Here is a 26,841-nt window from a genome sequence, read left to right on the forward strand (position 1 = left end):
ACGATACACAGGCGACAAGAGAGGGAACACTAATGAGCCCCCTATTTCTGCTAGTTAACAGGGAAAGGAGTTCATCTGATGGGACGCCAGTAGAGGGAATATAGTTGGGGAACAGGGTCGTATTCATTAGTGCACACCGCAGCAAACCGTTTTGCAAGAGCTTCTTGTTGGACATATTTAGGTAGTCCCTCTCCGTTTCGGTCCGTTTTCATCCGTCTGGTTTCTTGTGAATACGACCCAGGAGTCGGAGGTAGAGGGTCTCTTCAATCACCACAAGCTGAAAATCGACCTTTTTTCCGTCCTTGCTATTCGTGTTATTTTGTTACTACATTATAATACATTCAATAATGCTGGCATAATGACAAATACTATCTAGTGCTAAGTGCAAATTCTGGTATTGCGAGGCTTTTGTTGGTAGCTGCATTGCAACCAGTTTGAGAATAGCTCTAGTAAGGAACAATATGGAACAGGGAGGAAAGCAGCTACCAAGCCTGTAGATTTTTGTACATGAGCCCTGTTCCATTAAGAGTTACAACTTTCAGACACAGGAGGCACGCACACACACACTCACTAATGCACACACACACTCACTAATGCACACACACCAAACACACGTGTGTAGCCTGCCGTCATTCTCAGTATCCCGTTGCCTTTGAGACGAGGAGTGACAGTCTCTCCGATTGGAAATGTCAGGCGCCACCTTAACACTCTCCGTCTTCCCTTTATTATCCCCCTTTTAATTGTTCATTTGTTACGGAGTCCAATTATTCCGCCTCGGCTTCCTCTCTCCGCCGCCTCACTTTCCACCTCTCCGTTCGCTAACTCCCTCCCTCCCTCTCCCCCCCCTCCCACTCTCCCTCCTCCCTGTCTCTCTCTCCTTCGGGGCAGTGAGATGAAGCAGGAGCTGGCGGAGGAAGGCAGTAGATGCTCCATCCTCTCCAAGCAGCACCGCTTCAATGAGCACTGCTGTATCCGCTGCTGCTCTCCCTTCACCTTCCTGGTCAACCCCAAGCGCCCGTGTCTGGACTGCCAGTACAACATCTGCAAGACCTGCCGCACCTACAGCAAGCGGGAGAAAGCCTGGCTCTGTACCGTCTGCCAGAAGACCAGGTCAGTCTACTGTGGTCTGAATTCTGTCTATCTCACTGGAATGAATGGAGGGAGGGATGGATGGAGGGAGGGAGAGATGGGGACACCAAAGTGAGAGTGGGATTGGGAGATGAGGGGGAAAAACGGGAGGCGTGAGGGAGGTAGAGGGGTGGGAGCGAGAGAGAGGCAGATAGCTGGGTTGGAGAGCGGGATGGAGGGAGAGAGAAAGGGCAGGGAGGGAAGAGTGAATGAGGTGGATACTATACTGCTGTGCTGCTACAGTCTGTCAACGCTGACCAGAGTTAGTTAGGAGAGAAAGAGAGGGAGGGAGAAGGGGAAGGAGCCGAGAAGGAGGGGGAGTGAACAGCGCGTCATGCTGGTGTCGGAGAGAGCTCTCGGGAACGAGGGAAAGGACGTGGGGGGTGTAGTAGGTTGTGAGGAAAGGAGAGTGTATGAAGTGAGAGAGGGAAGAAAGGTGTTTTTTGGATACTACAGCCAGGTGTTGTCAGTGTATGTCCATGTTGTATATGTCCGGAGGAGAGACTTCCTGTGTGTGTGTGCATGCTTCCCGTCAGAGCACAGACAAACTCCAACGCCAACATGAAGCTAGACTAACAAGGCTTCACCGTATTGAGCTGCATGGGAGGATGATGGGAGGATGATGAACTGTGCGGAGTACTACAGTATGTTGTGTTATACAGGCTATACTCTATACTGGGAGGATGATGAGCTGAGCTGAGTACTACAGTATGTTGTGTTATACAGGCTATACTCTATACTGGGAGGATGATGAACTGAGCTGAGTACTACAGTATGTTGTGTTATACAGGCTATACTCTATACTGGGGGAGGACTGAGCTGGACACGGTGTGCAGGCCCCGGGGGTGAGTGAGCGGTACACGGTATGTTGTGTTATACAGGCTATACTCTATACTGGGAGGATGATGAACTTGAGCTGAGTACTACGGTATGTTGTGTTATACAGGCTATACTCTATACTGGGAGGATGATGAACTGAGCTGAGTACTACAGTATGTTGTGTTATACAGGCTATACTCTATACTGGGAGGATGATGAACTGAGCTGAGTACTACAGTATGTTGTGTTATACAGGCTATACTCTATACTGGGAGGATGATGAACTGAGCTGAGTACTACAGTATGTTGTGTTATACAGGCTATACTCTATACTGGGAGGATGATGAACTGAGCTGAGTACTACAGTATGTTGTGTTATACAGGCTATACTCTATACTGGGAGGATGATGAACTGAGCTGAGTACTACAGTATGTTGTGTTATACAGGCTATACTCTATACTGGGAGGATGATGAACTGAGCTGAGTACTACAGGATGTTGTGTTATACAGGCTATACTCTATACTGGGAGGATGATGAACTGAGCTGAGTACTACAGTATGTTGTGTTATACAGGCTATACTCTATACTGGGAGGATGATGAACTGAGCTGAGTACTACAGTATGTTGTGTTATACAGGCTATACTCTATACTGGGAGGATGATGAATTGAGCTGAGTACTATAGTATGTTGTGTTATACAGGCTATACTCTATACTGGGAGGATGATGAACTGAGCTGAGTACTACAGGATGTTGTGTTATACAGGCTATACTCTATACTGGGAGGATGATGAATTGAGCTGAGTACTACAGTATGTTGTGTTATACAGGCTATACTCTATACTGGGAGCTTGATGAAAATCTGAACACTGCTTTTCATGGGTGTGTGAGCTGGGTGGGTGGAAAGCTGCTTGTCTGTGTCTTCAACTAAGTGTGTATAGACTTCGCATGATGTGTGTTTGTGTCATGTCATAAAGGGGATATCTAGTCAGTTGCAGAACTAAAAGCATTCAATGGAAATGTGTCTCCCGCATTTAACCCAACCCTTTTGAATCAGAGGGGTGCAGGGGGCAGCCTTAATCGACGTCCGCTCCAGCATCACACTGTGTTGTGTGTGTGTGTGTGTGTGTGTGTGTGTGTGTGTGTGTGTGTGTGTGTGTGTGTGTGTGTGTGTCAGCCTTCTGGTTGGTTTTAGATACATGGATGGAAATGCCTGAAGGATGGCCCAGTCAGTCTTCTCTACCACCTGAGTCCCTGACATGGAAAACTAATGTGTTCCACATCGTACCATCTATGACAGTGACGTCACAGTGTGTGTGTGTGTGATGTGGAACATGCCAAGGCGTGGTATAGAATTAGACACGTAGCCCCAAACTGGGTTTACGAGACAAAACTGTTGTTTTTTTATCCATCGGGATGGAGGTTGGTTGGTCTCTTTCTCTCTCTCTTGCTCTGTTTCTCTCTTCACCCCCCACTCTCTCTTTACCCCCTTGTCACTCCCTCCCTGTTTTCTCTCCCTCCCTCATCCCCCCTCTCTCTCCGCCCCCTCACTCCCTCCCTCCCGCCATCTTTAACTCCCTCCATTCCCATCTCTCTACACCCCCCCCTCTTCACCCCACTTGTCACTCCCTCCCTGTTTTCTCTCCCTCCCTCTTTCCACCCCCTCACTCCCTCCCTCCCGCCATCTTTATCTCCCTCCATCCATCCCCCATCTCTCTACACCCCCCCTCCCTCTCTCCCTCCATCCCCCATTTCTCCACCCCCCCCTCTTCCCCTCTCTCCCTCTCAATCTCTCTCCCTCATCCCCATCTCTCTCCACCCCCCTCTAACCCTCTCTCTCTCTTCCTCCATCCCCCCTCTACCCCTCCCTCTCTCTTCCTCCATCCCCCATCTCTCCACCCCCCTCTACCCCTCCCTCTCTCTTCCTCCATCCCCCATCTCTCCACCCCCCTCTACCCCTCCCTCCCTCCCTCTCTCTTCCTCCATCCCCCATGTCTCCACCCCCCTCTACCCCTCCCTCTCTCTCCCTCCCTTCCCCATCTCTCCACCCCCCTCTATCCCTCCCTCTCTCTCCCTCCCTCCCCCATCTCTCTCCATCGCCCCTCTCTCTCCCCCTCATCCCCCATCGCTCTCCACCTCCCTCTCTCTCCCTCCATCCCCCATCTCTCTCCACCCCGCCTCTCTCCCCATCCATCCCCCATCTCTCTCCCCCTCCCGTCTCTCTCCCTCCATCCCCATCTCTCTCCACCCCTCTCTCTCCCCCTCCATCCCCCATCTCTCTCCATCCCCCGTCTCTCTCCCTCCATCCCCCATCTCTCTCCACCCCTCTCTCTCCCCCTCCCTCTCTCTCTCCCCCTCATCCTTCCTCTCCCTGATACTACCCTAAGGCAAAGGGCTGTAGCTCTCTCCAACTTGTTAATGTTAGTGAGATGAGTAGAGGCTTTGATGCGTCCAGCTCTTTAATACGCTCATTACCGTTCAGCCTGAGTCACTGATGTAAATGATACTAAATGCTATCATAATATCAACAACCATCATGATGGGATGTATATAAAGGCTCCACTTTTCATTACCGCATAAGACAAGATTCAAAAAGGCACTCGCACATCTGAGCAATCTTGTTACAGGTGCATGGCAACAGTTGAAACAGGATGAATGAAAAAAGGAAACCGCACACTGTTCTTGATAGTATCACTGATATTTAATAAGCTTACGTATCGGCCTAACGGCCTTCGTCAGAGCTTTTGTGAATTTTCAGAAAACAGCACCTCTATGTAGACCTAGCCCCACCCACATCCGTTCCACGTATGGAAAGGGGTTGGAGGCAAAGGAAAAATAAATAAGTGCTACCAAACATAACAATATGCATTTCACAAATATTACAAAAGTGTATAGACAAGACGTACCAAACACGTCCATAAAATCACAACGAGGACATAGCAAGTTTTCATTAATCATTGGGTACATCATACGAAAAAACAAAGTAATCTTAAATAGGAACATATTTTAAATTCACAACATAACATACATAGGCATTTCATCATTAAGTCCTTTAGGAAATAATGTCTGGAGGGTGAAAATCCAAAAACATTCTCTTTTGCTCAGAGTATTATTAATATCACCTCCCCTGTCTGATATCTTGACTTTCTCTATACCACAAAATCTAAAGGTAGAAATGTCATGTTTTAGGTCATTAAAATGTACTGCGACTGGATAATCCCTGTCGTTTCTCCTGATTTAACTTTTATGTTCACTAATACTCTGTTTGAGAGAGCTGGAGGTTTTACCGACATAGCAGAGCCCACATGGACATTTAATAATGTAAATAACATGGGTGGTGGTACACGTAATGATATTGTTTATTTGAAACCGTTTTCCTGTGTGGGGGAGGCAGAAATATTCACACTTCATCATATTGTTGCACTGTGCGCATCCTCTACATTTATAGCTACCATTTGGTAGCGCGCGTAAAAGAGCCTGGCTGATTTTCTTTCGTGGCTGGCAGTTGGCATGAACCAATTTATCGCGCAAATTGCGACCTCTCCTATACACAATGAGTGGTGGATTCTTGAATTCAGCCGGCAAAGCTGGGTCCGATGATAAAATATGCCAATGTTTCTTAACCACACCTCCCACTTTTCGCGAATTCAAAGTATATGTGGTTGTGAACATAACGGAGTGTTCTTTTGCTTTAGCTGGTCTTTTTTGTAACAATTCATCTCGTGTTTTTCCCAATGCCAAATGAAGAGCTTCATCCACACATTGTGGCGAATAGCCTCTTCTTAGAAACCTAGTGCGCATCTCCGCTGCTTTTTCTAGATAATCATCATTGGAATAGCATATACGGCGCAGTCTGAAAAACTGGCTTCTAGGAAGTCCTCTTTTTAATGGCTCAGGATGGAAGCTGTCCCCCTGTAATAGAGTATTTCTGTCTGTTTCTTTTCTATACAGAGTTGTAAACAGGGTTCCATTTGATTTCTCAATCCACATTACGAGGTAATGAACGCGTTGAGTGTCACTTTCAATAGTAAATTACCGCATAAAACGGCCTCCATCCCAAATGGCACCCTATTCCCTGTATAGTGCACTCCTTTTGACCAGGGCCCATAGGCATGTTCTTAAACCGTGTGTCCGTACTAAACACGCACGGGAATCACAACATCGATTCGATTACGGTCAATCCAATTGCTTGTGTAGCTTAAGCGATTTTTGCCGCCGTGCAATTTAGAAGATCAAAGCCGCACCGTGCTTTCTTTCTTCGCTCATAGTACTTACTGTTGGTCTAGCGCGGGTGTGAACATTTGGGATGTGGATATTTCTCACACACTCTTGACAGCAGTCGATGCAGCTATCGTTCGGTATCTCTCCTTTCCGTTATCTTCAACAAGGACCGAGCGTCCATGGTTCCCCACTGTCTGGTGAATTATCACACTGATATACTAGCCAACTGTAACAAACTACTACCATAAAAAGCCACTACTATTTCATCACCTTGCCTGATGTCAGGCCATCAGATCTGGTTGGCTAGTGACTGCCGCTGTGGGCTGCTTATCTTTCTCCTCCCCATTAGAGGGGTACTGTAGTGTATTTGCTGGAGGTGTTGGACAGACTGTATGTGTGAAACAGCCTGTCCGTGTGGCTGGCTGTCTTCTGGACTGCATGTCAGGCCGCTCCCACAGCCTCACAGAAAGAGGAAGGGTGTATGAAATGAGCTCTGCCAACTGTTTCAGGGCTTCAAAATGTTAGGACTTTTTAATATGTAAACCCACATTGGAGTATTTACACAGTAGCTATTTCTCTCCTGATTACATCAATTCGTAATATGGTTTGAGTTATAGAAACGTACTCGTTGATTTACACCAAATGATGATTTTTCATCGCTTCAAAAGCATTTTCTGTACACAGTTTATGCTCGTCCTACAGGTATGTGCATCAGAATAATACCCAGACTTCATTTTGGCTGCAATTGTCTTCACCAGGGTCGTATTCCTTAGTGCACACCGTAGCAAAACGTTTTTCAACAGAAAACCGAAACAAGTGTTTCTTATTGGACAAGTTCAGATAGTTCTTCCATGTTTCAGTCCGTTTTCTTAGGGCTCCCGAGTAGCGCAGCGGTCTAAGGCACTGCACCTCAGTGCTCGAGGCGTCACTACAGACACCCTGGTTCGAATCCAGGCTGTGTCACAACCGGCCGTGATTGGGAGTCCCATAGGGCGGCGCACAATTTGGCCGAGCGTCGTCCAGGTTTGGCCGGTGTAGGCCGTCATTGTAAATAAGAATTTGTTCTTAACTGACTTGCCTAGTTAAATAAAGGTGACGTATGAATACGACCCAGGTAGAGATGTACTGGAGCTAAGACATAGATGGTGTCAGGCAGGTAACTGGGCTTGGCCATGTGGAAAGGTAATCAGATTGATGCTAGCTTCTTGTCCTGTGGGTCTTCACTGTAGTGACAGGCCCGTCACACTATCTGCCTGTAAGTCCCTGAACTCACACACACTAGTATATGCACACGTACTCACACACTCACATATGCCCTTACCAGTGAGCAGGTGCATTGAGCGTCCCAAGCGTGACCGTGTGGTTATACGGTTATATTAACCGTGTGGTCCATCCCTCAGTTCCCTCACACACACACACACACACAGACACGGTGGTTGACTGGCCAGAGAACTTTCTGTCTTTCTAATGAGAAATAGACACACGTCCTCACTGTCTGGGAAGCCTTTTCCTCCCTAGAGTCACAGACACATAGACTTTTACTACCTCTCTTAGGGAAAATGGCAGAGAGAGAGAGAGAGAGAGAGAGAGAGATGTAGAAAGAGAGAGAAAGGCTGGTGTCATGACAGCGAGTGATGCAAAGCCACAAACTGCCTCCCCGTTCTCCAGCGGAGCAGACACTCTGGCGAATTAATATGAAATCCTCTTTGTGTATTTTTTCCCTCTGAAGTTGCCGCGTGCTGCTCTCCCCACATCCATCTGTGAGAGGAAGTCACCGTTCTCTCCACATTTGCATTTCAACCGCGTTCCCCGCTCTCAATCGGACTGGATGGACCCACTCTGCGTCACTCTATAGAGTAGACTGCACTGAATGGAGAGTGTGGGTTTAGGGGGGTGGGTTGTGTGTGTACAAAGACATGACGTTTCTGAGTATTGTCATTAGGATATGGATTGTGTAATGTCATCCTAAAGCAGCCATGCAGATATATGTGCGTGGAAGAGCTGGTGCATTATGGGATCTACCGTAGCATGCAGACATGCACACGCATCTTTGTGATGAGCGAAAGAGCAGCCGATGTGATTTGGTTTAATCTAATGGAGAACATCCTCGGAGACTAACGGAAGTTGACAGACCGACTGCTTCCGAAGTTGCGCCCCTCCCTTCCCCCAAAAGTAGTGCACTAAATGGAGAATGGGGTGTCATTTGGGAGACAAGCAGGCAGTCTAGCTAGTTGAGAGCAGACTCTCTCCGCTCAAATGTAATCATGTCCTTCTCCGCAGCCCCAGCATCATCCCCAGTACCCATCTTAAAGGCCACCTTTTTCTCGTGTAGCTGTGTTAAATGCTGTCTGGGTGGAGGTGGGGGGAGTAGATAACAGACTGTTCATCTCCTGGGTGTGTGTGTGTGTGTGTGTGTGTGTGTGTGTGCATGTTTTGTGTGGGTGTGTGTGCATGTTTTGTGTGGGTGTATTCAAGTGTGTATGTTGCACTGACCTGAGCAGTTGCAGTCTTTCTATCTATTGAGATGGAAGCAGAGTGGGGGGGTTAAGGAGATGTGGCATTGTGCTGTGAGCTGGGGGTAGGTTCAGAGACTCACTCTATTTCCTTTCCCAGGAAGCTTTTAGTCAATTGAAACGGTTCTGGCCAATTGCGGAGTGGAGCTGAGCACTATACCTGCAGCCTCAGTCCACTTGAGTTAGAGCAGTAATTATCTCCTCCTCTCTCTCTCTGTCTCTCTCTGTCTCTCTCTCCCTTTCCTGTTCCTCATCTCTCTCTTTCTCGCTCGCTCTCTAGTTCCTCAGCTTTCTCTTGCTCGAGCTCTTTCCTCATCTCTCGCTATCTCCCTCTTTCCTCATCTCTTTCTCTCGCTGTCGTCCTCCCTCTTTATCACTGTCTCTCCCTCGCTCCTCTCCTTTACAGACTCTCCCTGTCTGACATGGTAGCCATTGACCAGAGAAGACGGTGGAATTGTCAGTGCTCGTTTAAGATACAGTTAACAGCCCGTCTTTCAGAAATTGAAACAGCCTAATTCACAGACCTGGTTCATTTTTACCAATTGAATTCGTGCAGGAGCTTCCTCAAAACTAATTACAGCTGAACGCTCTAGCCTAGAGGCAATCTTCCTGTGTGTGTGTGTGTGTGTGTGTGTGTGTGTGTGTGTGTGTGTGTGTGTGTGTGTGTGTGTGTGTGTGTGTGTGTGTGTGTGTGTGTGTGTGTGTGTGTGTGTGTGAGTCAGGTGCGTACGTATACGTGCTCTCTGTCCTCCCTGCAGTTCTTGTGACTGTTGCTCTGTTGGCCCCATGTGTTCTATCAGAGTCTCTCTGTAGGGGCTCAGGTGTGTGTCTGGAGCAGGTGATAACCCGCTGCTGTTACTACTGCCAGCCAAACAGGCATCCATCCGCAATGGCAGGTGCCAAGCCAGTGTGTGTGTGTCTGTGTGTTTTTTTGGTTTGCAGTGTGTCCGTGCTGTGTGTGGTTGTGTCACCTTGCAGAGATGCCTGACTCATTGTTGTGGGATAATATAGTGGTGCCATGGTTTCTCTGTCAGTCTGCAGGACCTCCCTGGTGTCTGTGTGTGTGCGACAGAGTGAAACCCAGAGAGTCAAGCCTCTGCCACTCACAGCTGTGGCCCCAACTCCATTGTGGCTCCTGTTGTGCCTCCGGTTTCACCAATTCAGCATTGTGAGTCAGGAAACTGAGTCTGTCAACATCGCGTCTGCACTTGTGCTGTGTGCTCTGACGCCCGTTGTGTGTCCTCAGGTGACTTCAGTTGTATTAGTTCTGCACAGTGAATTAGGAAACTGGCTGCCATACTGGAGCTCTCCACGTGAAAGGGCACTTTCAGATGGTTCAGTCTGTGCTGCGGCTGGGCCTCCCTGTTCACACACAGGCGATTGGGAATCTCATGATTCTTAAATCAGTTTATGGGATACCAGGACGACTGCTAAGCCCTTGTTGTTTTATGGGATAATGGGAAATGATTTTAACTTGTTTTGCCTCGCAGTAAAACAAGTACAATTTCTACACTCTCAAAAGCAATTGTGTAGAGTGTTCCCGAGGTTGTGGATTCTGCTTGTCACAAGTCCTTAGTGGGAGACCTATGGAAACACAATTTTACCAGAATAACACTAGTGCTTACACCCCAAAAAAGACTGGAAGGGGACCCAGTCCTTCTGGAAAAACTGCATAAATATGCTCCCAGCCCACGTATAGTATTGGCTATCCAGTTTGCTTTATATGTGATCTGTACCAGAGTTGGCATCAGAGTCTTTTGGTGTCTCTCCAACCCCAGAGTGCTGTATCTCATATCCTGCTGCCGTGCTGATCGGCCCGCTGAAGTCTGTCTCCAGGTGATTCAACAGAGCTGTGACTGGCAGATCAATGGCTCGGCTCTCCACCTCTTCTACTGCTCTTCTTGTTTTTACACTGGGAGGTCTTTGATACGACTTGTGCAATTACTCCTCTCTCTCATGTAGTCTCATCGCTCTCTCTCTCTTTCATTTGTGTCCTTGCTTTCTCTCTCTCTCTTTATCCCTCTCTCTCATATACCTCTCTGATAAATAGCAAGCAGGGAGGGAATCCTGAGGTGCTGCTGGGTTAGAAATATCTTTCTCACTCTCGCTTGTTTTTTGTCACTCCCTTGTTTTCTTCCTCCCTCCCTCCCTCCCTGCCTCCCTCCCTCCCTGCCTCCCTCCCTGGCTCGTGCACCAGTCTTCCCGAGGGCAAGGCGGTTCCATCTGATCCTGTGCCACAGCGTGCTCTCCAGCGCACAACCCAAAATGAGATATTGACACCTCGGCATTCATATTCACCACGCATTCCCTCCCTTCTGCCCCCGAGAGACCCCTTTGAAGAAGGAGAGAGCCAGGGAGAGTAGAGAGAGAGAGCTGGAGGGAGAGAGGGGGTAGGGAGAGAGAGGTAAAGATAAGGAAGGAGAGAGTGGGTTGGAGAGGAGAGGGAGTGAGGGAGACAGAGGAGGGTAAGGCAGGAGTTGATCCTGTTCCAATGCAAACATTTGCATAATTGCATAAATCCCTTCCCTCGTCACCACAATGCAGCAGTTATATTAGAATAGGATAATTCGTATTCACTCTCCCTGCTGCACTTGGGCATGCCTATAGGCCCTTACAGTGGGGGAAAAAAGTATTTGATCCCCTGCTGATTTTGTACGTTTGCCCACTGACAAAGAAAGGATCAGTCTATAATTTTAATGGTAGGTTTATTTGAACCGTGAGAGACAGAATAACAACGAAAATATCTAGAAAAACGCATGTCAAAAATGTTATAAATTGATTTGCATTTTAATGAGGGAAATAAGTATTTGACCCCCTCTCAATCAGAAAGATTTCTGGCTCCCAGGTGTCTTTTATACAGGTAACGAGCTGAGATTAGGAGCACACTCTTAAAGGGAGTGCTCCTAACCGCAGCTTGTTACCTGTAAAACAGACACCTGTCCACAGAAGCAATCAATCAATCAATCAGATTCCAAACTCTCCACCATGGCCAAGACCAAAGAGCTCTCCAAGGATGTCAGGGACAAGATTGTAGACCTACACAAGGCTGGAATGGGCTACAAGACCATCGCCAAGCAGCATGGTGAGAAGGTGACAACATTTGATGCGATTTTTCACAAATGGAAGAAATACAATAGAACTGTCAATATCCCTCGACCTGGGGCTCCATGCAAGATCTCACCTCGTGGAGTTGCAATGATCATGAGAACGGTGAGGAATCAGCCCAGAACTACACGGGAGGATCTTGTCAATGATCTCAAAGCAGCTGGGACCATAGTCACCAAGAAAACAATTGGTAACACACTACGCCGTGAAGGACTGAAATCCTGCAGCGCCCGCAAGGTCCCCCTGCTCAAGAATACATATACATGCCCGTCTGAAGTTTGCCAATGAACATCTGAATGACTCCGAGGACAACTGGTGAAAGTGTTGTGGTCAGATGAGACCAAAATGGAGCTCTTTGACATCAACTCAACTCGCTGTGTTTGGAGAAGTAGGAATGCTGCCTATGACCCCAAGAACACCATCTCCACCGTCAAACATGGAGGTGGAAACATTACGCTTTGGGGGTGTTTTTCTGCTAAGGGGACAGGACAACTTCACCGCATCAAAGGGACAATGGACGGGGCCATGTACCGTCAAATCTTGGGTGAAAACCTCCTTCCCTCAGCCAGGGCATTGAAAATGGGTCGTGGATGGGTATTCCAGCATGACAATGACCCAAAACACACGGCCAAAGCAACAAAGGAGTGGCTCAAGAAGAAGCACATTAAGGTCCTGGAGTGGCTTAGCCAGTCTCCAGACCTTAATCCCATAGAAAATCTGTGGAGGGAGCTGAAAGTTCGAGTTGCCAAACATCAGCCTCAAAACCTTAAACTTGGAGAAGATCTGCAAAGAGGAGTGGGACAAAATCCCTCCTGAGATGTGTGCAAACCTGGTGGCCAACTACAAGAAACGTCTGACCTCTGTGTTTGTCACCAAGTACTAAGTCATGTTTTGCAGAGGGGGTCAAATACTTATTTCCCTCATTAAAATGCAAATCATTTTATAACATTTTTGAGATGTGTTTTTCAGGATTCTTTTGTTGTTATTCTGTCTCTCACTGTTCAAATAAACCTACTATTAAAATTATAGACTGATCATTTCTTTGTAAGTGGGCAAACGTACAAAATCAGCAGGGGATCAAATACTTTTTTCCCCCACTGTATCAATAAAACGTCACAATAGGGTGCAGAGAGTTCGATTTGCCTGTTCCGGGGGTAAGGAGACCAAATAGTTAGACAATTTATTTAACAAGGACAAACTGCGTGCCGTTGGTTGTAATGTCATCAACTCTTGAAGAGCTTAGTCAGAACTACACATGACCGATTATTCCATGCAAAACAATTGCGCACATTTAGCCTGTCATCACAGCAAGTACCTGCATGCTTTTCATGATCAGTAGGCTAAACATCAATTGATCATGTAATGTTCAGATACGTAGGGCAGTCTCACGATATCGCTCAATAGCAGTCACCATTAATTGGTCATTTGAGTGATATAAAATAAGTCAACTATACTGTACTTGACAAGTATGGGTGGTTTAGGTTCATTTTCCATCTTTTGTGCCCAATGCCTGTCAAGCAGCAGAAGGTCACATTTGCCGTGGTACTGTTAGCTGATAATGTTTACCTTGCAAACTACTGGTAGAAATGTTGTACAGTTGGCCAAACGTATAGCGGTAAAGTAGACCTAATGTAGGCCTACGTAGCGAAGTTAGCTAACATTATCCCCTTTTCAACATCATGTTTAGTGTTGAATCACGATTGCTGCTGTCGGGGTTGAACTGACTATTTGTATGCATAACTTATATAATATACTGGGGAAGCTATGCTACAATGTTACGTATATAAAATACGGGTAAATCAACTGTTGAAGACAAGAAGAACTACAACCGGCAACAGGAAGTGCAAGTTTAAACCACGCTCCTCCTCCCTCTGACAGGCCAGCATTGAGCGGGAACTATCTCTGTCAGAGTATAAAAGAGAGAACAATAGAATGTGACGCCCTCTTCTCTGTTTGCCCTGTGAGGTGTCACAGAGAGACCGTATACGAACGACATATTTACCATACACGTGTTTGCATTAATTAAAGTACAGCTAAATCAGAAGTTACTATGTGCTGACTATTTTGTTCTGATACCAGAAACGAACAGGAAGCAACTTTAACACTGCTGAGAAACACGATAGGCTACATTGATTGATGCGCCACGTCAAATTGACTAGCTAGCTAATAACAGATCACGTCAATATAGCTAGTTAACAAGCTAACTTTGAGGGGATAAACAAGATGGCTATATCCAAATATTGTTTGATTTGCTTTCCATCTATAGTGGTGATGACCGTAGAACGACTGGCAACTGTACCAGGACGAGGACTTGCCGATGTCAAGCTCTTCCCAAAAGCCTAATCTCTAATGAAGCAAGCTAAATGATGATGTTTGCTTAGCTAGCTAGCTAGCTAGCCACATGCTAAATGGATAAGGTAACTTCACGTATCTGGAATTGCATGATCAATTGATGTTTACTGGTCATGAAAAGCATGCAGGTACTTGCTGTATAACTCTGATGATGATAGAGCTAAATGTGCGCAATTGTTTTGTATGGAATAATTAGACATTTGTAGCTCTGACTATGCTCAATCGGATGATATTAAAACCAAATCATTATAACATTTATATAACAATCCTGAGAAACAAGACATAGTTGTCAATGATTTTAGCGGAGCTGGCGCTCTCCTTGCCCCCCAGGAGCCAAATCAAACGTATTGTGATGTCTTATTGAAAATGACCTAAAGCGTAGAGAGAGAGAGACCTTGTGGCCGTTCTTGTCATTTTTCAGTTGACTGAATTGGGCTAAATACCTAGAAACTCTAGTTCTGTGGCTAACAGTGGGTTTCCACACTCGAGATGCACCTCTATCTCACACACATACGGTGTATTAGGACTCAGACGCACACGCATGGAGCGGGTCAGAGAAATGCAGCATACACACTCATGGATTTTTTTTTTTTTCTTCTTGGAAAGTGAGGCATTGTGCATGCATAGCAATTAGCTCTATATGCTAATGCTGATATCCCACTGTCCCAGGTGTGTGTGAGTTCTGAGACCCTTTAATTGCTGTTTATTCTAATCTCCCTCTTCCTTCTTTCACTCATCTCTCTCCCTCTTCTGTCTCTCAATTAGTATTGAACATTCCTGAAGTTGGAGGGAATCACCATGGGTGCCTATTGCACATGCTCAGATGGTCACAAATAGCGATCAGTGCAATTTATACCAGAACAGAATCTTACAGCTCTTCCCCCTATGACCACTGTTACTCAATTTTACCACGTTTACATGAATGATGCAGAAGTGTCTATTCATCTGCCCTTTTGGATTGTAACTTTGGTGATAGAATCCCCACATTTCACACACAGCTAGAACAAGGTTTTAAAAAGATGTGTAGATACAGGGCCGTCACAGGATTCACACATTAACCCCATAGGAGCCTTTTTCCAATATGGCCACCAAACATCTCAATGGGTTCTTATTGGATCAATTTTGCATGAACATACCTGTATGAAATAATATTATAAACTGGGTGGTTCAAGCCCTGGACGGTGATTGGCTGACAGCTGTGGTATATGTTATTCTGTCTCTCACTGTTCAGATAAACCTACCATTAAAATTATAGACTGATCATTTCTTTGTCAGTGAGAAAACGTACAAAATCAGCAGGGGATCAAATACTTTTTTCCCTCACTGTAATTTTAATATAATCCATCCAAGGTATAAGCTGATTAAACGGCATGATCATTACACAGGTGCACCTTGTGCTGTGGACAATAAAAGGCCACTCTAAAATGTGCAGTTTTGTCACACAACACAATGCCACAGATGTCTCAAGTTTTGAGGGAGCGTGCAATTGGTGTACTGACTACAGGAATGTCCACCAGAGCTGTTGCCAGATAATTAAATGTGCATTTCTCTACCATAAGCCGCCTCCAACATTGTTTTAGAGAATTTGGCAGTACGTCCAGCCGGTCTCAAAACCGTAGACCACGTGTAACCACTCCAGTACAGGACCTCCACATTAGGCGTCTTCACCTGCGGGATTGTCTGAGACCAGCCACCCGGACAGATGATGAAACTGAGGAGTATTTCTGTCTGTAATAAACCCCTTTTGTGGGGAAAAACATATTCTTATTGGCTGGGCCTGGCTCCCCAGTGAGAACTGTGGGGTAGATCTATTATTGTAGAATAATAGTGAAGACATCAAAACTATGAAATAACACCTATGGAATCATGTAGTAACCAAAAAAGTGTTAAACAAATCAAAAAATATTTTTGATTCTTCAAAGTAGGCACCCTTTGCCTTGATGACAGCTTTGCACACACTTGGTATTCTCTCAACCAGCTTTACCTGGAATGCTTTTCCAACAGTATTGAAGGTTCCCACATATGCTGAGCACTTGTTGGCTGCTTTTCCTTCACTCTGCGGTCCAACTCATCCCAAACCATCTCATTTGGGTTGAGGTCGGGTGATTGTGGAGGCCAGGTAATCTGATGCAGTACTCCATCACTCTCCTTCTTGGTCAAATAGCCCTTACACCGCCTGGAGGTGTGTTGGGTCATTGTCCTGTTGAAAAACAAATGATAGTCCCACTAAGCGCAAACCAGATGGGATGGCATATCACTACAGAATGCTGTGGTAGCCATGCTGGTTAAGTGTGCCTTGAATTCTAAATAAATCACTAACAATGTCACCAGAAATGCATCCCCACACCATCGTACCTCCTCCTCCATGCTTCACGGTGGGAACCACACATGCGGAAAGCATCCGTTCGCCTACTCTGCGTCTCACAAAGACACGGCGGTTGGAACCAAAAATCTCAAATTTGGACTCATCAGGTCAAAGGACAGATTTCCACCAGTCTAATGTCCATTGCTCGTGTGTCTTGGCCCAAGCACATCTCTTCTTCTTATTGGTGTCCCTTAGTAGTGGTTTCTTTGCAGCAATTCGACCATGAAGACCTGACTCGTACAGTCTCCTCTGAACAGTTAATGTTGAGATGTATCTGTTACTTGAACTCTGTGAAGCATTTATTTGGGCAGCAATTTCTGAGGCTGGTAGTTCTAATGAACTTGTCCTCTGCAGCAGAGGTAACTCTGGGTCTTCCTTTCCTGTGTGTCCTCATGAGAGCCAGTTTCATTATAGCGCTTGATGGTTTTTGCGACTGTACTTGAAGACACTTTCAAAGTTCTTGAAATGTTCCGCATTGACTGACCTTCATGTCTTAAAGTAGTGATGGACTGTCGTTTCTCTTTGCTTATTTGAGTTGTTCTTGACATAATATGGATTTGGTCTTTTACAAAATAGAGTTATCTTCTGTATACCACCCCTACCTTGACACAACAAAATGCATTCCAGGTGACTACCTCATGAAGATGGTTGAGGGAATGCCAAGAGTGTGCAAAGCTGTCATCAAGACGAAGGGTGGCTACTTTGAAGAATCTCAAATATAAAATACATTTTGATTTGTTTAACACTTTTTTTGGTTACTACATGATTCCATATGTGTTATTTCATAGTTTTGATGTCTTCACTATTATTCAACAATGTAGACAATAGTAAAAATAAAACCCCTGGAATGAGTAGGTGTGTCCAAACTTTTGACTGGTACTGTATTTCTGGCACACCTGGCTAATTTGGATGTGAGTTCTCCATCACCACAACCATTTTAAGGTATTATTGGATATACTATGATATTTCTTACAGGTATGGTCATGCGAAATTGATGAAATAAGATTGTATTGAGTTTTTTGGCAGCCATATTGGAAAAAGGCTTCTGTGTGGTTTATGTGGGAATCCTGTAATGGTCCTGTGTCTACAAATCTTTTTAAAACCCTGTTCTAGATGTGTGTGTGAAATTTAGTGCCTCTATTTCCAAAGATGCAATCCCAAAACATAGCTGCCTCATTACATGGACTTCAATGGCTAAGCTTCCAACGTTCTAATGTCAATGGCTAAGCTTCCAACGTTCTAATGTCAATGGCTAATGTCAATGGCTAAGCTTCCAACGTTCTAATGTCAATGGCTAAGCTTCCAACGTTCTAATGTCAATGGCACAATTTTGCACAAAGTTGTTTAAATTCTATATCATTTGAAAGGTACAGTAATTTCAGGACCTTTTCAGAACCACATGTCAAACAAAGCTTAAAATGTATCAGGGTTTCATTTTTAAAGTAATTTATACAGATAATTCTGAAATGTACCAAAGAGGTCAAAGTTATGTTGACTTGAGCATTCTTGAAAATGAGTCTGACTATTATCTAAGCTTTCCAGTGATATATGTTTTAAAGAGTATACGTGAGCAGTAACTGACATTGTTTGTCATAGGGTAAAATCCCTATGGAAGAATTGTGTGGATGGAGGGATGAAAGTGTGGTAACACAGAGACTCTAGGCATATTTGACTGCTGCTGCGTTCTTGGCCAGGTCTCCCTTGCAAAAAAAGACCTGTGTCTCAATGGGCTTTTCCTGGTTAAATAAAGTTTTTAAATAAAAAAGTCCATGAGACATCGTCACCCCAATTGAGCCCGACGGCCCAAATTTGGGGGTCTGGCTCATGGACTAACACACACACAAGCTATTTTCCATATATCTCAGTTTACCACAATCCTCCTCCCAAACATCCTTGTTTTGTTAATCTGTCACGGTTTATAACGGGATTAAACTACATGTTTACCGTTTGCCTCTTGGAATGCAACCGTACGAAATGGAGTGGAATGCAATTGTCAGGTTTGCAAATGGCCGCCTAGTGCCTGCATAACTTCATTCTGAGTTGTCCTTGTCCTGCTCTCAAACAGATCTGGTGTTGCCCAGCCAATCTTCCTATCCTATTATAGAAATAATTTGAGTGGGCGATTTTCTCGGTTTGTGTGCATGGATGCTGTCCCTCCATCTGTCTCTCCTGTTGCCCTCTCTGAGATGGGACAGAATGCACAGACAGCCAGCCACAGGGACTCTAGTGAGGGAGAGAGCGGGAGAGAAAGGCAGAGAGAGAGCGAGCTCATCCTTTGTCGTCAGTGACGAGAGGGAGCGTTCGAAACATCTACATCTACATAAACGTACATGCATGGGGTGTCTTTTGAGACGTGAATTCTCTCTCAGAAGGCCTGTGTTTACAGAGACAAGGGGAGAATGCATGTGTAATCTCAACCGGGATTTCCTAATGGTGATTCAACCATATATGGAACACTGCTCCATTTGGAGAGAGAAAGAGAGCGAGAGAGAGAAATATGCATGGTATCTACAGCTTGTCTGGTGCAGTCATTGATCCATCCTCGTCTGTCTCTCCCAGTCTGTTTATTGACTGAGCTGAGTGAGTAGTGAATGAACCAGGCTTGGCTATGGACTGGCAGATAGGCTTGCATCCAAAATGACACCCTATTCCCTACATGGTACACTATGGCCTCTGGTCAAATGTGGTGCACTATATTGGGATTAGGGTGTCATTTGGGATGCAGACAGAGATGTGTCTCTGAGCATACATGCCATGCCAGAACAGACTCAGCCCCTGTGGGCATAGATGCGCAATCATACACACCCACACACACACACACACTAGCGGCCATTCGCTGCTTGTCAGGACAGCTCAGGACATGGGCCAAGCAGACTGATGAGTTAGGTCTCTGTGACTGACTGCTGTCTTATGGACGAGTTGGAGCCAGACAGGAAATAGAATGAGTCCACTCTATATCTCTATCTGACACAGGCTGCATCCCAAATGACTCCCTATTCCCTGTTTAGTGCACTACTTTTGTCCATGGCCCATAGGGAATAAGGTGACATTTGGCACATACACACAGATAACATTGGGGCTGGAATTCACTGTCCATGTTGTATCAATTATTATAAACTGGGTGGTTCGAGCCCTGAATGCTGATTGACTGAAAGCCGTGGTATATCAGACAGTATACCACGGGTATGACAAAACATTTTATTTTTACTGCTCTAATTGTGTTGGTAACCAGTTTATAATAGGAATAAGGCACCTCAGGGGTTTGTGATATGTGGCCAATATACCACGGCTAAGGGCTGTGTCCTGGCACGCCGTGTTGCATCGTGCATAAGACCAGCCATTAGCTGTGGTATATTGGCCATATACCACACCCTCTCTGGCCTTACTGCTTAAATATACTTTATTTTTTGCTTATTCATATACCGCAGCTATATAATATAGAACTCCAGAGACCTCCGTTTTGTGGTCAGTTGCCAGTGCCTTTTTATTGCAATTCTATTTCCCAAAGAATATGGAGTTAATATGCACCCAGATCTGTTCCACTGCCAAGGGAGATAGTTTGGGATCATGCAGAGGGAGGAGGAGAGAGTTACCGAGAGAGAGGGAGGGAGGGAGGGAGGGAGGGAGGGAGGGAGGGAGGGAGGGAGGGAGGGAGAGAGAGACAGGGAGTGACAGAGTGGAAAGAGAGGCAGGGAATGACAGAGAGGGAGAAATTGTCCCCGTAGTGTTTTTGGCTTGTGGCTTGCATTGTGTGTATAACTTGAAGGAAAGTGAACCCTAGGGACTCGGGAGGCTACAGTAGGTGCTTGTTTGGGAGAAGCAGCCATTTGTTGGTTTCTTAATTGGCAGGGCTGCAGTGACATGCCTGAGTTTATGGGCCTATTTTTGGAAATGCCTCCTCATGTAAAATGCACTCAAATGACTGGAGAATGTGGGCTTAGGGTGACAAGCGTCGAGGAATTATTCTGATGGGAAAAAGACACACACACACACACACCACACACACACACACACACATATATTACATCTCTATTCATTCCTATTATAGATATGCTTTTATGAGTAATCCATACACACACACACATACACACACACACACTGGAGTCTTTCTCTGTGAGCTAGTCCATTGAGGGAGTATTAAAGTGTTCTAAGCCTGGACCAGAGAAAACACACTCGTCTCTGCAGGGCAAGGCTTTTCACTGTGTGTTGGTGGAGCAGCTCAATACTACTGAAGCTGGAAAAAGCTGCTTTGTTAAGAGGGAGCCGAGAGCTGCGAGAGAGGATTGTTTAAAGCACAGCTGAGTGCTTTTCTCTCGGTGTGTGTGTGTGTGTGTGTGTGTGTGTGTGTGTGTGTGTGTGTGTGTGTGTGTGTGTGTGTGTGTGTGTGTGTGTGTGTGTGTGTGTGTGTGTGTGTGTGTGTGTGTGTGTGTGTGTACATGAGCCACAGTACAATAGCTTACGATTTACACTGTTATATATCCCGCACTGACCATGTAACATGAACACAATGATAGTCATTTTTGTTGAGAAATTACATAGATACACGAACACACTGTCAGTGTATGGAACATATGAAACATCTGGAAATAAAGTATTTTCCCGTTTGATACGTTGCAGTATGCAGACATGTTACAACCCTGATGGTGGTGGGTTTGATTTTCTGACTTTCTCTTCTCCTGGCCTGTCTTATCCATCTGTTTCTACATTGTCTAAATAAATCTTGAGAGAAACCGTATAGGATTCTAAAATCAGTGGGGTGGTTTCTAACTGGGACAGATAGCGTCCCTGACACCCCACAGCTGTTTTGAAGGACATTTCCACCCTGCGACACTGGAAGCCACACAGGAAGTTTACTGACAGCTACCCATCATGCCCTTGGGCTTCAGGAGGCAGCGCTCCACTTCCTACATCTCAGTTTGATTTGACCACCCCTGCTCTCTCCCACTCTATCGCTGCCCAGTTTTAGGGTCATCTAAACGGTAATGTGACGCTGCCAAGTGATCTGGCCAGATCTCAGAGTTTGAAGGAGTTTAGCCTTGGATGCTCTGATAGTGGATGATTCATCTGATTCATTTCTGGGGCTGCCTCACATCCAGGATGAGCACGATCCCCTAGATGTTCCCTTTCTGGTAAGAAACCACTTTTGGCCCGACAGGCCGACCAGCTGGCTGGCTTGTCAGGCAAAGGCTTGCCTTCAAAGGGAGAATATAAATGGTTTGTTACCAACGGAGTGAGCGAGGGCAGAGGAAGATCACTTGAAGGAACTTTAGCCCTGAGGTGAAAGATGGCTAGCTTCTGCGGCCACTCTCTCTCTCTCTTTCTCTTTCTATCCATTTGAACATCGGTCCGCATGGATTACACACACTGGGAATCATGGCAGCGGTGAAAAGAGGCTTAAAGAATAGGAGAACTGAGGAACAAATGTCCCATGCTTCTGGGGTGTGTGATATTGTCCCCATGACCTCTGTCCCTGTCTCTCTCTGTCTCTTTCTCTCTGCTCTGTCTCTCTCTGCTCTCTCTCTCTCTCTGTCTCCCTCTCTCTGTCTCCCTCTCTCTGTCTCCCTCTCTCTGTCTCCTCTTTCTAAACTAGTTATGATGCTGACAATATGTTTAGGGCATGGCTGTCATGTTAGCTCTCTGGTTGTCATGTCAGGTCCCTGTGTTCACCAGGCTCTTACAATTGGAGCCAAAATGTCACCTTCAGTATGCACAGTTTTCCCCTCTCTGAAGGGGACGTTACCTGTCTACAGGGTAGGTACCAGTATATGCTATCCCCCACTGTATGTCCTACAGAAGGTGCCATTGCATCAAAGCATTGGGCTTGTGGTTGGTTTGTCCTTATGACATTTCCCAGAGACCGTATATAACATAATTAATTTAACATATCTCATTTCCACATATCACGGTTCTCGCCCCTGAGGATCCCGAATCTTGCCTTTTCAACCTGGCAGTTATGTAATCTCAGATCCTTTTATTTCCCGCCAGTATTACATTTTCCGGCTAAGGTGTTTGGTTTCAGTAAGAGGATAGCCATTTTATAACAAAACAATGCTGCCCTACCAAGCAAAAGAGCAGTAACTGCTCATAGAGTGAAACTGAGGAAAAATTACTTAATTGTTTTTTTTTTTATCCATTCAAATTAATGAATTGGTCATTGGAGATGTGGTGTTACTATGAGGTCATTTTTTATTCATATTGACCCTGACCTCTGACATGACCTTTGACCCTAGACGGCAGCTACTGCCTTCTTGATTGATACTGAAATGCGTTTCCATGACAATTATTATATATTTTTTTTATACAATGTTGTGTTAATATATGGCTTTCAATGTCATATAGTTTGATACACTGACAGCCATATATGAAATAAAACCAAGGTAAACCGTAGACACTGCAGCCCAAAGCTCAGGGAAACCAAGGCAAAAGGCAGTAACTGACGTGAGTGATGGCAGTTAAGTGCCTTTTTCCTTGGTTTCACTGTAACTTTCTGCAGTTACTGTAAACATCACCCCCACACCCCCATTTTCTCCATAACACGACACATTTAGGGCAGGGTGTTGCCCACATGATAAAGCATGTATTTAATGAATAAAAAAATGTCAATAACAGTTACTGCTCTTTTGCTTGGTCGGGCAGAATAGATTTCCACCTCTTGAGTGACGTTGCGCTATAGGTTCAATGCAAGATCCGAGACAGTTATGCAGGGGTCTTCAACCTTGCCTTGCCCAGTGACCACCGCCAAGTCAAACCGGCCTCCCAGGGACCTCCCCACATGATTGGAATAGGACTAGCCTGCTGTATTAATAGCGTGTCCGTGCTATCGCTTCTATAACGTGTTAGGAGTGGCCATTAATTTGTTTACACCCCCCCCCCCCCCCGTCTCTTCCAGCTTCTGCTGTGCTCGCCTCATTAGATGTCATAGCTCTAAACAAGGCTAGCGTAGCTCGCGGCTACCATTAGCCACACACTACGGTTGGCCGCGTACTGAACGAATGGGAAGAGGCAACGGAAAATGTTGCTGCCGTATATCTTCCTTACACAATTTTGTCTCCGTTCTGCGCCGCTTGCTTCATCGGATGCTAGCTTCGCAAGCACACACACACACACACACACACACACACACACACACACACACACACAGAGGCATGTAAGAGTACACACACCCTAAATACAGACACCTCTCTCACAATCTCATACACTGTCCAGCCTCTCCCAGACCAGTTGCGATAGGTACTTTGGAAGGAGGCTTTTGGCTTCTATAATCCCATTCATATTAACCCCCCCTTCTCTTCTTTATCTCAGACCGTTTTCATTTCATTTTAAGTGCCTTGATCTAAAGTTCGGATTGGGCCCAATATGAACAGTCTGTCCTGTGTGCATCCCAAATAGCACCCTATTCCCTACATAGGGTACAACTTTTGGCGAGAGCCCTATGGGCCCAGGTGGAAAAAGTAGTGCACTATATAGGGAACAGGATGCCATTTGGGATGCGGCTCCCGGGCTCTCTCAGCTGCTGCCATGGCCATTTGCAGTGCTATGGGGTCGAGGGGGAGGAAGGAGAGCGAGAAGATGAACGTTTGGGTGAGAGAATTGCCTAGCAGTGCCTGAGCAGAAGTGTGGATGTGCTGCTCCTATATTTAGACTTTAAGTCACAAGTGAGTTAAGTTAGCAAGACGGAACACCCTGGACCCTCTAAACTGGCCAGGGGGTGTGTGGGTGGGTGTGTGTGTGCGCACGCATGCGTGCTCATGTATACAGACATACACACAAAGGTCAGAGGTCAGCTGCTAGAGGGGCTCAGTGCTTTTCCAGTCTGCCTCTTCACCATGCTTTGTTTACATTGAGGGGCACAATAACATTTGAAACGTGTTACATTGCATCTAAGGATGGCCTAAATGTGATGGCCTTTAAAATAGGCCATGCCACTGCTTGTGATGGCTTAGCATGCATTCCTTTCTTCGGGGTGAGGTTGAGCTGTCGATCATCTGTCAGTGTCTGTGGTTTCCATTCAGACAGGGAGTGGCTCATACTGCTTCAATACCAGCGGTTAGTGATAGACAGGTCTATGTCTCTTAATACACACACAAACACGCACACACACACACACAGTAAAAAGAAAGAAATGGCATAATATGGGATGGGAGGGTATTTCTTTTTCATAGAATAATAGCATTTCTTATGTACTTAACTGTGTTATTATGAATAGCTGCTCCCAGGCTCCGACCTGACCTCTGATGTGTTGGTTTAGAGCCAAACAATATTACGTAAGGCTTTACATGATTCAGACATTTGCAGAACTTCTTTTGTTTGTGAAAGAATTGGTCTGATGGTGACCGTTTTGACCTTTTCTGTGGTGCCGCGATCATAACCGCCTGGTTATGATTCCAATCACATTAACAATATGTCTGTTCAATTGTAGGTTTGTGTGGTTGTAAATGGAATTGGTTTTATTGAATTCCGTTTCCACCCAAACGTTTAGATCTCTGTGTAACATTTCTAGTAAAGTTTTTTTTGTAATCTTTGTTTGAAAGATGAAGGGTGGTTCCAACACAAAAAGAGAGAGAACTTCAGAAATTAAATTTTTTGATCAACTCAAAATATTTATAACATAACAAGATTCAACAACTGAGACAGAAATTGAACACGTTCCACAGACATGTGACTAACAGAAATTGAATAATGTGTCCCTGAACAAAGGGCGGGGTCAAAATCCAAAGTAACAGTTAGTATCTGGTGTGGCCACCAGCTGCATTAAGTGCTGCAGTGCATCTCCTCCTCATGGACTGCACCAGATTTGCCAGTTCTTGCTGTGAGATGTTACCCCACTCTTCCACCAAGGCACCTGCAAGTTCCCAGACATTTCTGGGAGGAATGGCCCTAGCCCTCACCCTCCAATCCAACAGGTCCCAGACATGCTCAATGGGATTGAGATCCGGGCTCTTCGCTGGCCATGGCAGAACACTGACATTCATTTCTTGTAGGAAATCAAGCACAGAATAAGCAGTATGGCTGGTGGCATTGTCATGCTGGAGGGTCATGTCAGGATGAGCCTGCAGGAAGGGTACCACCTGTAACGCACAGCATTAAGGTTGCCTGCAATGACAAAAAGCTCAGTCCAATGATGCTGTGACACACCGCCTCAGACCATGACGGACCCTCCATCTCCAAATCGAAACCCTGCTCCAGAGTACAGGCCTCGGTGTAACGCTCATTCCTTCGATGATAAACGCAAATCCGACCATCACCCCTGGTGAGGCAAAACCGCGACTTGTCAGTGAAGAGCACTTTTTGCCAGTCGTGTCTGGTCCAGCAACGGTGGGTTTGGGCCCATAGGCGATGTTTTTGGCCAGGCCTATAAGCCCTCAGCCCAGCCTCTCTCAGCCTATTGCGGACAGTCTGAGCACTGATGGAGGGATTGTGCGTTCCTGGTGTAACTCGGGCAGTTGTTGTTGCCATCATGTACCTGTCCCGTGTGATGTTCGGATGTACCGATCCTGTGCAGGTGTTGTTACACGTGGTCTGCCACTGTGAGGACGATCAGCTGTCCATCCTGTCTCCCTGTATCGCTGTCTTAGGCGTCTCACAGTACGTACATTGCAATTTATTGCCCTGGCCACATCTGCAGTCCTCATGCCTCCTTGCAGCATGACTAAGGCACATTCACACAGACGAGCAGGTACCTTGGGCATCTTTCTTTTGGTGTTTTTCAGAGGCAGTAGAAAGGCCTCTTTAGTGTCCTAAGTTTTCATAACTGTGACCTTAATTGCCTACCGTCTGTAAGCTGTTAGTGTCTTAACGACCGTTCCACAGGTGCATGTTCATTAATTGTTTATGGTTCATTGAACAAGCATGGGAAACAGTGTTTAAACCCTTTACAATGAAGATCTGTGAAGTTATTTGGAGTTTTATGAATTATCTTTGAAGGACAGGGTCCTGAAAATGGGCCGTTTCTTTTTTTGCTGAGTTGATAGATGTTTTTTTCGTGCTTTTTCGCAGACAGTGAAAAAAAACTTTCTTTGACACGTAACTTGAACCTTGAACCTCTCCATGGAATGAAATGGTCAGATCCCACGAACACTCAAACCCTTCAAACATTTCACAGCAGACTCATTAAGATGTACAAATCATGAGATGATCTCCTCCTCAAACTTTAAAACCCCAAACTAATCATAAAACGCAGAGCTGCTTCATTTTACCACCACATCTTATTTTGTTTCGTTAAATAGAGAGATCTTCTGTTCGGGTTCAGAGCAGAGAAAAGAGATTCGATTTGATCTTTGATGTTAAAAGAAGCGCCGCTTTTACCCACCCCTCGCCTTCCCTCTCCCTGCTCCACA

General features: G+C 45.6%; 1 protein-coding gene across 1 annotated transcript in view; it reads left to right on the top strand.

Annotated features, from left to right (window-relative positions):
* The first annotated feature begins 891 nt into the window (after positions 1-891).
* LOC106578646 (rab effector MyRIP) overlaps positions 892-26,841 on the top strand; it is a 62,518-nt gene continuing 36,568 nt past the window's right edge. The window contains exon 1 of the mRNA XM_082965672.1: positions 892-1,110. Coding sequence (XP_082821798.1) covers positions 893-1,110 — 218 coding nt within the window. The 5' untranslated portion in view covers position 892. The remainder of the gene's footprint in view (positions 1,111-26,841) is intronic.

Source organism: Salmo salar, chromosome 19 (assembly GCF_965601325.2).
Source record: "Salmo salar chromosome 19, fSalSal1, whole genome shotgun sequence".
Lineage (NCBI taxonomy): Eukaryota > Metazoa > Chordata > Actinopteri > Salmoniformes > Salmonidae > Salmo > Salmo salar.